Here is a 13947-nt window from a genome sequence, read left to right as displayed (position 1 = left end):
CAGGCTGAGGCTGCAGTCAGTACAGACTTACCAAAACTGGATGGGTAAAGACTGCAAAAATGTAATCTGGTCTGATGGGTCTTGAGTTCTGGTGAGGTGCACAGATTTGTTCACCAACATCAATCAATGGACCTTGTGTCAGCAGTCCAGGCTGGTGAAGCGGAGTCCAGTTTTCTTTCTCATTAATGCCAATCGTTATTTGAATGCCACAGCCTGTTTAAGTATTGTAGTTAATCGTGTGTATCCTTTCATGGCCACAATTTGCCATCTTGGTGTGTGTGTGTGCCCTGCGATGGGTTGGCACTCCGTCCAGGGTGTATCCTGCCTTGATGCCCGATGACACCTGAGATAGGCACAGGCTCCCCATGATAGTTCGGATAAGAGGTAGAAGATGAGTGAGATGAGTGAGAATTTGCCATCTTCTAATAGTTACTTCCAGCATGCACTATAAAAAGCAAAATTCATTTCAAACTCATTTAATGACTGTGTTCAGTGTGTTCAGTGACCTTCCCAGTCACCGGAGATAAATCCCATGAGAAAATGAGAGATTCACAGCATAAAATTGCACTTGGACCAGAATCTCAAAGGATTGTTTCTAAAATTTTGTGGAAACCAATCTGAGAACAATCCAGAGCCAATGAAAGCTCTACCCGGTGTCCTGTGAGTGTATACAGGTTTTTATTTACGGCAACAGCAGGATTTGTTACTTGTCTTCAGTTTGTCATTTAAATACAAACAGACTTCTGTTGCCAGAAAGAAAAGGCAATAGGAAGACTTTGCTGTAGAAAGACAGAAAATCTGGTCCAACGTGACAATGGCCCAGTGCACAAAGCAAGCTCCATGAAGACCTTCTCACAGTTGGAGTGTAAGAACGTGTGTGACCTCAACCTCACTGAACACCTCTGGGATGAACTGGACCTCTGACTCTAACCCTGGCATCTTCAACCAAGATCACTGCCTGTTATCACTAATCATTTCTGTGGATGAATAAAAAATAATCCAGTGTAAATCCTTCCCAGAGCAGACAGAGGTTATTATTACTGTGCATTGTTCAACACACGCACACGTGGGTGTGATGTTCAGGTGTCCACACACCTTTGTCCATATGTGGTGTTGGGTCACGTGATCAGAACGCAAGGTCCCTTTGCATTCCACGTCGGATGGAACAATGTGCGTCACACCGTGGTCACGTGACTCCGGTCTCAGCTTCTGATTACGTTTATTCCTTCTGTGTTGGTTATTTCAGTTTGCTGTGCGTTTATAAACAGCAAACTACTTACAAAATGTTCGACAACAGACTACTGCTACTACATTCTGAATAATGATCCATCCATGCGTCAGCTTTGCCTTCGGGTCAAGCCATCAGATGAGAAGTGAATCATTGGCTTAACTCCGTGGAATCCGGAATCGACTCCGATTCCAAGATTGAATCGTTTAATTCACTTTGAAGAATCGATTCGAAATAAGAATTTTACACAGTACAGTATATTTTTCTCTTTTGTGACTTTTTTTCTTCAAATAAAAATCTTGAATCTTGAACATACACAGAACAAACTCTATGTTTACATTATTTACACATACTTACTTATTTATATTTCATTTTGCACATTTATATTTCAATTTATATGCACATTTTTCCACTGTACATAGAACTGACTTTATTATATATATATATGTTCATGTCTTATCAATGCCATTCTGTTTACACTGTGGAGCTTCTGTACTAGAACAAATTCCTCCTATGTGAAAACATACTTGGCGATAAAGATCTTTCTGATTCTTATTCTGATGCTTCTGAAACACTCGAGGAATCGACACTCGGAGTCGATTCCCAGCCCCTCCACAAAGGTTTCTGTTATTCTGTCAAGCGTCGTGCAGTGAAAACTGGGCTCTCGTGTGGATAGCGAAAATACAGCAGAAGGTGTTTTTTATACGTGTTTATTAATGATATGTAATGTCATATATAACGATATAAATGTCTGTAGGTTTATGTGGTTGTTCCTGAGGAAAGCTGATTATTATCTAATGCGCCGTTATTCGGCTTGTAGCTTAGCATCATTAGCTAACAGGAGAAATACGCACTTCTCTTAGTTACTCATTTACACGCACATAATTAACTAATTATCGCTTTTTTACTACTTATTATCTGCCATGTTGTTGGTTAACGAGTTAACCGGGTTGTTTATTATCGCTTTGTGTGGTGTATAACAAGCTAAACAATTAGCCACTTAGCAAACAGCAACAGTTCCCATTCAAATGCACTGAATTCCTTTGTTTACTGTCTCTTTGGGACAATAATAATCTCTTCAACAACAACCATAATAATAATAATAATAATAATAATGAGATTTTATTGTTCCAGATGTGTTTTAAAAGGTTAAAAGGTGTCTTGTTGGGTTTAGCAACAAAACAGCTGGTTATTTAGACCTGATTCCTCACAGCCTTTATAGTCACTTAGGTCTAAAAGGTTCACTAACACTTTGTTGTTCTTGTGTTTATTTCAGGATGAATCGTGTTGTGGTGCTGTTGGTCTGTCTGGCTGTGATGACGTGTGCGGTGGCCAGACGAAGTGGTGGTGGTGGCTTTAAAGGGGGTTTCAGCTGGGGCAAGGGCAGCAACACGGGTAGTAAAGGTACCAGCACAGGAACCAGAGGAGGCAGTAACACTAAAGGAGGAACACACTCCAAGCCAGCTAATTATCCTCGACAGCCTCAAGTACCTAACCAAAACCCTCCACCTTATCCTGGACATGCAGGCTCTTATCCAGGCAGAGGGGGCGCTGGAGGCAACCCCAATCAGGGGGGTTATCCAGGTCAAGGACGCTATCCAGGTCAGGGGGGTTATCCAGGTCAAGGATCAAATCCAGGTGCAGGTTCATATCCCAACAACTACCCAGGAAGGAGTGGAGGGTACCCGTATCCTCAAGGAGGGTCTTATCCTGGATACCCGGTCAGAGGAGCACAATATCCTGGAGGCAGTCCCAACCAGTATGGTGCGGCAGGAGGATATCCTGGAGCAGCGCAGTACCCCTACTGGAACCCCAACAACAAAATCATCAGCCCTCGTTATGGGGGTAACTATGGACATGGTGGTTATGGAGGACATGGTGGAGGAGGTTCTCCTTTTGCCCAGTCCGTGCAAAATATGGGAATGAGGCCCTCTATGCAGTCAAAGGGGTTTGGTAAGCAGGCAGTGATGGCTGCTGGAGTTGGAGCCATGGCTGGCATGGCAGTAGGTTATGGCTTGGGCAGTTTTCCTCGCCCTCACTTCATGTTTCACAGCCCCCAAGAAGAATATTATTATAACCACTACATGTATCGGCGCTACGGCACTCAACCTTCTGACACTAACAAAAACCCCAGCGCTGAAGGTACAGGGCCAGGTGACTCTGGGACAAGTTCAACTAACGTCCACGATATGTTTCAAAATCTTCCACCTCAGTCGTATGACAAGTACATGGACAATTGTATGCAGAGGACGGATTTGTTGCGAGACGAGCAGGGCAGAAATATGAGAGCTGCTGAAGAAGCATGGTCAGAAAAGGCAGAGGATAGTGAAAAGGTTCTGACTGAAGATGATCCAAACAAGCGAGCAGTTGAGCAGCCAGTTGGGGAAGCAGAGTCTCAGGGTTCAGATCTCAGAACAAGAAGTGAGAACACTGGGGAAGGAATGAACTCTACCAGTGGCACCGATAACCCTCTGCCATTCGCCGCAAAGCTTACTGGTGCTACAGAGCAACCCACTGGGCCTCGGGAGAAGACGACTGATGAGGAAGATGATGATACTGTAAGCATAATGGAAATTGGCTATCCTGCACTGATTAATCAGTTGAAAGCTCGGCGCTGTGTGGAGCTTTATATGGTTTATGCTGAGCAACATGCTGAGAAAATGGTTCAATTGGGAAGTAATGAGAATGGTGGTGAAAATCTCATGCCACGTAGCCATGGGCTCATGCTCATCTCTCTGCTTATGAGCTCCCTGTTATTCTTCTGATCCTAGTGATCTTTTCTCTATATACACCTTCAAACTTGATGGTACGACATAACAAGTGAACTACAAGAGAAGAAAAATTTATGTCTGACGTGCAGACTGTGATTTGAGAATATTATAATGATCTGGTGATATGTGGTCTTAGTCCTAACTAATTATAAATGTCAAGGAATCCATGTTTCTGAATAAGAAATGATCTTTGACTGAAACGTTGTTGTTCTAAAGTCAATGGATTAACAAAAGCTCAGAGTATATTAGCTGTTCATGGCTGTTACTAAAGATAAAACATGATTACATTTGTCTACGTGGGTCATACAATGACGATCGTTATTGTCGTTACACTGAATCTGAATGAAGTTATCATGATCTCACTGCACGAGTGTGTACACTACTGCACCCCTGTCTTCATCAGATCACATCATTTCTGCACACAAACATATACTACGTCATGTTTTACATACATTTAACACACATTATTTATTTATACTATTTATTTCCTGCTGATTTACTGAGATCACATCCACACCCTGGAAACATGCTGCTTATTAAACGTTTTCATATCTTCAGGTCGGTGATGTTACTGCTCGTGGCACTATAGAAATGACAGCGGGCCTCATTTTTCAATCATACTTGTGCTCCTGAGAGTGTGTAAATTTACACCAGCCTAATTAATATTTACTTCAAATAATATCGTTTAAATGATTGCCACTCTGTGTATATATGGGTTATACCGTCAAGTCTAAAAGTAGTTTAGTTTTAATGCACATCGCATATTACCTGCTCATGCCATAAACAAACGGCTTTTTGTCCACTGAAGGTTATAATCCTGCTTATGAGAGAGAAAGTTAAAGACCGGTATCTTTTTTTCCTTAAGGAAGCTAAACCTTTATAAATCGCTTCCTCTTTTAACACTGTGTAACACTCCGGTGCATTTGAAGCAGAGACACTTAAACATTTCAGATACCATTTTTCTGGTGTTACTTGGCTGCAGTTTAAATTTTTTTTTTCTCCTCCATTTTCATTTGACACCATTATCTTGTCACGTCACTTTGACTTTGGATTCTGACCTTGTCATGAACTAACCCTAACCCACACAACGCTGCCGTTCTGCCTTTCCTTTTCTAAAGCATTTTATAGCCGTTTTGTGATTTTTTTTTTTTATTTATTTTTTAAGAGAGTTTTCTGGATGTCACTGCATGTGAATGTCATGAAGAATCTTTGCACTTTATCTATATACACACAGGAGAACGAGGAAAAAAGAGTTTTTCCCCGAAGCTTTTGTAAATCAGGGCTGACTAATTTACTTTGGTTTATGCAAACATTTTCACACAACTTTATCAAAAGATTGTTAAATGAGGCTCAGCGTCTTTTCTATAGACTACTCGTGGATTTGTGTTTAGTGGCTTTACTCTTTACTTTGTGAGTAGCTTAGCGATGGTATCTGTGACTCGGTACGGTGAAGTAGACGACGAAACATTAAAACGCTAAGAGTCAGTAAGATAAAGAAATGTACATTTAGTTCACTGCACTGTTTTTAAGGTTTTTTATAAAATATTGAGACTGAAGTTATTATTGATGTGTTTAGTTTTAGTTGTGATTGATATTTATTCTTTAAAGTGAGACTTTAGTTTCCTTTTTTAGTTAATTTCCTAATTTAATTGTACACACTGGGGTTTAGACACAGCATTTACCTTTTCTTCTTAACTAAACCCCTGAACTCATTTATGTTACAGGATTCACAGTCGAACCTAAAAACGTCCGTAACTAAACACTTGATAAATAGTTTTGTGACCAACATTCTGGTTATAATTATATATAAAAAATATAACCAGTTATAATTTGTGATGCATTATAACAGATACAGACCAAGACGGAAATGTCACTGGATTTATTTTTGTGTGTGTGTTTATCTGAAAACTGCACTGACATAAATTCATGTAAAAATGAATGTACCTTGTGCTCATGGTTCAGTAGTGCTTTTAATTTCTAACCTGTCAATATTTCTCTATCCGTGCATCTTAAATTAAACGCTGTTTCACTCTCGTTCTCTGTGTCATTTTTATTTATTTGTTATTGAATTAATTTATTATTGAACATGTTTAATGTGGGGGGTCACGGTGTCTTAGTGGTTAGCACGTTTGCCTCACACCTCCAGGGTTGGGGGTTCGATTCCCGCCTCCGCCTTCTGTGTGTGGAGTCTGCATGTTCTCCCCGTGCCTCGGGGGTTTCCTCCGGGTACTCCGGTTTCCTCCGACGGTCCAAAGACATGCATGGTAGGTTGATTGGCATCTCTGGAAAATTGTCCATAGTGTGTGATTGTGTGAGTGAATGAGTGTGTGTGTGTGCCCTGTGATGGGTTGGCACTCCGTCCAGGGTGTATCCTGCCTTGATGCCCGATGACGCCTGAGATAGGCACAGGCTCCCCGTGACCCGAGGTAGTTCGGATAAGTGGTAGAAGATGAATGAGTGAATGAATGTTTAATGTGATCAGTAAAGAGCACAGTAAGCTTGAGAAAACTTAAAAATAAATAAATAAATAGAACTTTAATATCCTAATTGTGCTCCTGAGTCAAAATTAAATCATGAATCACTGAATCGTTTATAATTACACACAAATGTAATGAATATTTTTATCCTATTAAAGGTGGATTAAATATTAAATATAAAATAATTAAAGCAAAAATCTATTCTTAAATTACGACAAATAAATACCCTCAATGGGGCGCGGTGGCTTAGTGGTTAGCACGTTCACCTCACACCTCCAGGGTTGGGGGTTCGATTCCCACCTCCACCTTGTGTGTGTGGAGTTTGCATGTTCTCCCCGTGCCTCAGGGGTTTCCTCCGGTTACTCCGGTTTCCTCCCCCAGTCCAAAGACATGCATGGTAGGTTGGTTGGCATCTCTGGAAAAATTGTCTGTAGTGTGTGATTGCGTGAGTGAATGAGAGTGTGTGTGTGTGTGCCCTGTGATGGGTTGGCACTCCGTCCAGGGTGTATCCTGCCTCGATGCCCGATGACGCCTGAGATGACGCCTCCCCGTGACCCGAGGTAGTTCGGATAAGTGGTAGAAGATGAATGAAATCCCGTAAACTAAGAAAACCATTTAGCTGGAACTCTGTTGAAAGGTAATAGAGCAAGAGTTCTGTATGTATTTTTTATTGAGTTATTTTGCAGCAGGAGTCTGTATTATGGGCTACATGTAAGGATGAATGCGAACGTTTATCAGAACCTGCTTGCAACAAACGATTCCTTCCCCGTGATCACAATTCTTTCCATCTTCTAATCCGCCAGTGATTTACATGCGCGTCGATGCCCCGTCACACTGTAAAGCAGTTCCCTGAAGCTAAGAGCATTAAAATAATGAAACGGGCAACAAAGAGTCCTGATCTAAATACAGTTACTGCGTAGAAACCCACTAGAGTTACTGAACTGTGGAAGAGAATGAAAGGACACTGGACCTGTAGTAGGTTGCAGATATGCTGAAGTCATTCAAACCAAAGGCTGCTACACTTGCTCCTAATTTCTGACAGCTGTAACCTTCAACAGTTTTAGTTATAATCATCTTCTGAGCTCCAGTGCTTACTGTTCTCTTCTTCTGATCACTGTGGGGTTTTTTTTTACCAAATAAAGTTTTTTGTTGAAGTGCTTGATTCATTTGTAAAGCATTCTATTATTCCTCCTGACCTGGATGTGGTAGCCTAGTGTTGAAATACCAATCGGAAGGTTGTGAGTTCGATTCCTACGTCCACCAAGCTGCCACTGCTGGGCCCCTAAGCAAGGCCCTTAACCCTCAATTGCTCAGCTGTATAAAAAAAAAAGAGGTAAAATGTAAGTCGCTCTGGATAACGGCGTCTGCTAAATGCTGTAAATGTAAATATTAGAACAGTTCCAACATTTTGAGAAATATCAAATGTTTATAAATTGGTTTTGAATTTCGCATTGTTTCGTTTGTCTTAGACGTCGTTGTCTGATTGGTGTTTGCGAGCGAACACAGTCGTCTCGTGAGGTTTGCCTGAGCCACAGCCGCAGCAGCCTCCAGGTGTTGGTTAATAGTGAAGATGAACAGGACAAGCAGGCTATGAATGAATGAATGAATATATTAAAGGTAAACGGTACAAGAACAATATCCTGAACTTTAAATTCACCTCCACAGCATCCATAACCTGCCTTCGATTACAAAATCAGGTAGCTTTCTAAACCTTTTACAGTGTGGCAGCATCTTTGGAGAAAATTTGTAGGGTTTATATAAATGATTTGAATCAGATTTGTTCGGTGTTTATATTATACATACACGAGTATGATCAGTTTCAGGTTAAAGTGATGTTTGCTTCATTTCAAAAGACAGCTAATGCTCTTATAAAGTACATTCTAATTGTTTAAATTGCTTTTTGTTCTTTGTAGGAATTGTCGAAAGCACACACATTCACTCGTGTGAATAAAAGGGTAGAACAAAATCATGTCCGTAAAACAAACACAAAATGTCCCTCAACACGATAAAGTCATTATCTCCTAACAATTAAGTCAATTATACAAACAGACACAAAGACTTGAAGCCAACATCATTTGTTTTGTCACCAAAAGACTGCCTTTTATTCTCATTCACTCACTCTCTCATTTTCTACCGCTTATCTCAGGTGTCATCGGGCATCAAGGCAGGATACACCCTGGACGGAGTGCCAACCCATCACAGGGCACACACACACACACACTCTCATTCACTCACACAATCACACACTACGGACAATATTCCAGAGATGCCAATCAACCTACCATGCATGTCTTTGGACCGGGGGAGGAAACCGGAGTACCCGGAGGAAACCCCCGAGGCACGGGGAGAACATGCAAACTCCACACACACAAGGTGGAGGTGGGAATCGAACCCCCAACCCTGGAGGTGTGAGGCGAACGTGCTAACCACTAAGCCACCGTGACCCCCGCCTTTTATTTTGTTTAGGAAATATTTAATACTCCAGAGACCTGCGATCTCTTGTGTGACCTGTTTTCCCCCTGAGGTCAGTACTTGATTTACTTGGTTTGACATGTGCACATATGCACTCACACACATTTATCCCTAATCATCAGTGATCATATGTACTAATTGCTCCCTGGGTGTGAATTAACAGCTCCACGCGTCTACCTGGGCATCTTGATACCCTTTAAAATGCACACAAAGCACAACCTTGTCACTGCTGTTTATCTTAATTTGACTGTTATGTGGAAACATTAACACCTTAGAGAGAGAGAGACATCACTGGGTATATTTAATGTGGTTAATCAAACAGAGCTAAAATAACACAAGGTTCTGACATCTGCTAACATCACCAGTGTATTGAGATAATGAGCCCCACAGCCACCAAACATCATGGAACAACATGTCTCCGAGATGAAGGTTACTGTGGAGTTAATACAAATACGTCACTTTCGCTAACATTATCATTTTCTATTGAAATGCACATTTGCATGAGGTTTGTGTGGCGTCACGTGGATTTGCTGAATAACTGTATTTTTAACAGACTTGTTGACCTTTAATATTTAGTGCTGAGTCAAATGGGTTGTGTTTGGCTTAATGTTATTAGAGCATCGAAATAATAATAAAAAGGACCTTGTCAAAGAACACACCAGGTAATATTACCCCTCTCAGAGTCCCAGTTTTGATCCACAATGAATTAATTAAACTATTACGTTAGTTAGTTTGCTAGCGCATGGAATTTACTTACATGAATCAAAAGGGGTATCTTATCATATTAAATCTATAGTTATATTTATCTAGTATTTTCTATAAAGGAAAATTTTAATGCATGTCCCCATTTGTAGGAACTCACCTATTTGGGGAAGTCGTGGCCTAATGGTTAGTGAGTTTGACTCCTAACCCTAAGGTTGTGGGTTCGAGTCTCGGGCTGGCAATACCACGACTGAGGTGCCCTTGAGCAAGGCACCGAACCCCCTTCAACTGCTCCCCGGGCACTGCAGCATAAATGGCTGCCCACTGCTCCGGGTGTGTGTTCACGGTGTGTGTGTGTTCACTGTGTGTGTGTTCACTGCTGTGTGTGTGCACTTTGGATGGGTTAAATGCAGAGAACAAATTCTGAGTTATGGGTCACCGTACTTAGCCGTACGTCACGTCACTAATTTTTAATTTAATTGTAGACACGTCTTTTAACAATTTCAAGACTGAAAAGGTCTTTTTTGTTTGGCAGATAGTGTTAATAAATCAGTATATTAGTATTTGTGCACAATACGCACAAATCCGCACACACAGGGAGGCAAGAAGAACATGCCGCTGAGCCACTGTGCCAAAAGCAAAACGCTCTTCCAGTGAAATAAAACATTTTATTGTATTATGTAGAATAAACTGTATGGTGGGTTTCTGCAGGCGGGAATCTAAACGAAGATCACTTTTAGAAATCAATCAGCGAATGCATTTTGTACATTAACTGTGCACATAGTAAAGAGTTGTTTTGTCAAGTTTTGTCTCTTTTTGCTTTTCTGTTCATTAATAACATTAAAATATTAACTGTGACATTGTTAGTAGTTCACAGAGGATTTTCTAACACTAAAGAAAAGTTTATCAATGATAGAAAACGTCATATTGAGATTAATTAATCCTGTCAACAGATGTAGATCGGCTGTACTGAATCTGTGAGTCAGAATTCCATTCAATTTTATTTTATTTGTATAGCAGATTAAACCATTGCCATTGTCACAGAACAACTTCACAGAAATATCTAAATTCTGTATATAAGTTTAGACATTTATCCCAGACAGAGCAAGCCAGCGACAAGGAACGAATTTGCATTTATTTATTTTAAATTGAAATTGTGGTGAGTATAAAGATGGTGATATCATTTTAGTTAGCTGTAGTATCGCATGTTTACTTTATTTTTCTTACTTAACTTAGATTTTTTACATTTCTTATACAATTATTAATCAGTATATAGACTGAAGATAATAAACCACAATGGAAGGCCTTAATAGGACACACACTTACGTATCTTGTCCTCTAATAAAGTAAAGACAAGTAATGACATAAAACCATAAACATGATTATGAAAACATAGATTTAATTAAATAATCATCTAACATTCAATAAACTTTATGATGTCATGTTATTTTACATCCCGCTTATAGTAGCAGTGTTCTGTGTATAGCGACGACTGCATGAATGATTCATACAAACTAGTGCAAAATAATCATTTGTATCACAAAACAAGCACAAAACATGTCATTAAAACAGTGATGTTCTGCTCTGATGTCAACAACATTGTCAATAGTCTAAATATTACACATTTATCTATAACTTACATACACATTTAGCTATATGTCTGTACATACTGTATGAACGCTAGACATGAATAATGTTTTCCTTTCTTCTGCACATAAAGTCTTTATAACTATCTTATATTAAACTGAAGAAGTTTATTTTATGTTTTGCACACCGTAGAAACAGACTGGATATTGGGAGCGACGGACCTCTTCTGAGACCTCGGATAAACTCTGTAGAGGAAAAACATAAGAACAGATGAAATGAACTATAGAATAATATATCAGAGGTTAATTAAACACTACAGCTGATCTAACACACGGACGTGTGGTCATTTTTTATGTGTACTGTATGATTAATGCAGTTCAGCATGAAACAATATGAAATATAAACCTGATTCTTTTCAATTTAACGAGAGACACCACAGTATCCAACAATGTGCTTTAAAGATCACGGCTGCCGAAAGCTTTTTATTATATTATAATATAACAGCGGATAAATATAGTCATACAGTCACCCATAACATCTCGAAGCTTTGCTCACTGTGTCCTCTATAGCTGACATAAAAACGCTCGTCTTTTTAATCTTTTGTCAGATTATTTTACTATATTATATATATACAGCTGCATGTATTCTGATGTGGCCTTTTTTTTTAACACAGAATTTATTCACTTTAACTACAGAGTAACAGCAACATCATTAATGTCATAGAAATGATCATTTATAATATTACATTAAGAGACATGATACATTCAGTATGACTTCTGGGTTACTGTAAAAGCACAGTTAATGACCCAAGTGCCATTTTTGCTGTTTTGACTGGCTGTAGGTTCTGGGGCCTGATCAATTAGGAAATAGTTTGTGTACTTTAGTGTCAGTGCATCTACACATAGAGAGAGAGAAAGAGAGAGAGAGAAGGGGAGAGAGAGAGACAGAGAGAGAGAGACAGAAGGGAAGAGAGAGAGAGAGAGAGAGAGAGAGAGAGACAGACAGACAGATAGAGAGAGAGAGAGAGAGAGAGAGACAGACAGACAGATAGAGAGAGAGAGAGAGAGAGAGAGAGAGAGAGAGAGAGAGAGAGAGAGAGAGAGAGAGACAGACAGACAGACAGACAGACAGACAGAGAGAGAGAGAGAGACAGACAGACAGACAGACAGAGAGAGAGAGAGAGAGAGAGAGAGAGAGAGAGAGAGAGAGAGAGAGAGAGAGAGAGAGAGATTCCTCCTGGTTTTACCCTGTGTGTCTGTAGCACACTTTCCACACTTTAGAGAGCAGGGTGTCTCGGATCCCCGCGCAGCCCCTAATGTACAGCACGGGTGTGAGAGCGGCGTTTACGCGCGGCAAAATGCGCAGCGGGTCCGAGCCCTCGTTTCGGAAAGAGTAGCACGTGGTGCCCGAGAAATTACACACGATAATGTGCAAGAATATTGGCAGCCATGCTATAAGAAAGCACACGGCCACGACCACTATAAGATAGACGGACGAACGCTTGTGTTCTCGCTCTGCGCTCGGCGGCTCGCGGTCCAGCTGGAATCTGGCGATGAGGAACAGGCGCACGTTCAGCCCGATCATGATAATTACAGTGAAAATGTTGCTCACGAAAGTGCCGAAGCCTGTGACCTGCTTGGCAATGCCCACCGTCACAAGGTTATTGACGGCCACGATGACGAACGCGTAAACCCAGTAGCACGTGATTACTGCCAGCGTCCGGCCGCGCGTCATGCGCTGTGCGTACTTAAATGGCGCGGACACCGCGTGGTAACGATCAGCCTGAGCTGCTAAAATGGCCATGTAGGACAGACCCAAAAAAGTGGGAGCTACGTAGTAAGTGCGTGTGGGAGAATCGTAGCTGTCGCGCACGTCCAGCACGCCGCAGTAGTAGTACGACACTCCCGAGCACACGTCACTCAGGCACGTACTCAGCATGTACATGAAGCGGTTCTCACCGCGAAGACACTTGTTTAGCAAAATGGACACGAAAACGGACACGTTGAGAAAGATTATAGCCGTAGAGAGAAAAATACCAAAGAGGAACAGCAGCACGTTCCCGAAGCTGTTTAGGGGCAGAACGGGTTCGAGGCCCAAACCCTTAACCAAAGAAGAATTGGATTTAATCAGGGAGGCCATGCGTAAGCAAAGCCATCAGAGGAGTAAACACACAGATGTGGACATCTCATTTGGATGCACGTGTTGGTGCTGCACAGAGCGTTTAAATCGACTCCTCTGAGTTCCTCTGAGCTCTTTCAAACCTGTCAAAACATCTAAATCCCGTCGGGAGCAGAAGGACTGGAGTGGGACTGACAGTCAGCAGCCCAGGAGATAAAGCAGGCTGTAAACAAAGCTCTCTTAATTGGGCTCGTGTCCAGATTCAGATTCATCAACAGAACGAGAGAGAAGAAACCATGCGGAAAATGTGCAAAGCTTTGGGTTAGGGTCACAGTCTGGCATCATACCTTCAAGTGTTTAAGATCAAAGCAATTCCTTTGTGATACATAAATAATAATAATAATAATAATAATAATAATAATAATAATAATAAACATTAGTTACAACACTCCGAATTGATATATTTAAAAAAATGAAATTACACAGAATTCAATTCATTTCATAATAAATTGTCTAACTTAGTCAACAGCTAGTAGTATCACATTACTACAACTTTGCTACTGTGCTTATTCAGTAATGACTAATTTTACAG

At 40.8% G+C, this 13947-nt stretch overlaps 2 protein-coding genes across 2 annotated transcripts; one reads left to right on the top strand and one right to left on the bottom strand.

Annotated features, from left to right (window-relative positions):
- Positions 1-1802: 1802 nt before the first annotated feature.
- On the top strand, positions 1803-6033 carry prnprs3 (prion protein, related sequence 3). Its single transcript, XM_060887175.1, has 2 exons — positions 1803-1921; positions 2505-6033. The coding sequence occupies exon 2, from the start codon at positions 2506-2508 to the stop codon at positions 3991-3993; it is 1488 nt and encodes a 495-aa protein (XP_060743158.1). The 5' UTR covers positions 1803-1921; position 2505; the 3' UTR covers positions 3994-6033.
- Positions 6034-12479: 6446 nt separating this feature from the next.
- LOC132856653 (melanocortin receptor 4-like) lies at positions 12480-13376 on the bottom strand. The gene has a single exon (XM_060886282.1). It carries the CDS (start codon positions 13374-13376, stop codon positions 12480-12482), a length of 897 nt encoding a protein of 298 aa, XP_060742265.1.
- Between the last annotated feature and the right edge of the window lie 571 nt (positions 13377-13947).

The sequence above is a fragment of the Tachysurus vachellii genome, chromosome 14 (genome assembly GCF_030014155.1).
Source record: "Tachysurus vachellii isolate PV-2020 chromosome 14, HZAU_Pvac_v1, whole genome shotgun sequence".
In the NCBI taxonomy this organism is placed as follows: Eukaryota; Metazoa; Chordata; class Actinopteri; order Siluriformes; family Bagridae; genus Tachysurus; species Tachysurus vachellii.
This window is presented reverse-complemented; position numbering and strand designations above follow the sequence as displayed.

Excerpts from the sequence above, each read along its gene's own strand:
- LOC132856653 (XM_060886282.1), bottom strand. The coding sequence starts at position 13,376 with ATGGCCTCCCTGATTAAATCCAATTCTTCTTTGGTTAAGGGTTTGGGC.
- prnprs3 (XM_060887175.1), top strand. The coding sequence starts at position 2,506 with ATGAATCGTGTTGTGGTGCTGTTGGTCTGTCTGGCTGTGATGACGTGT.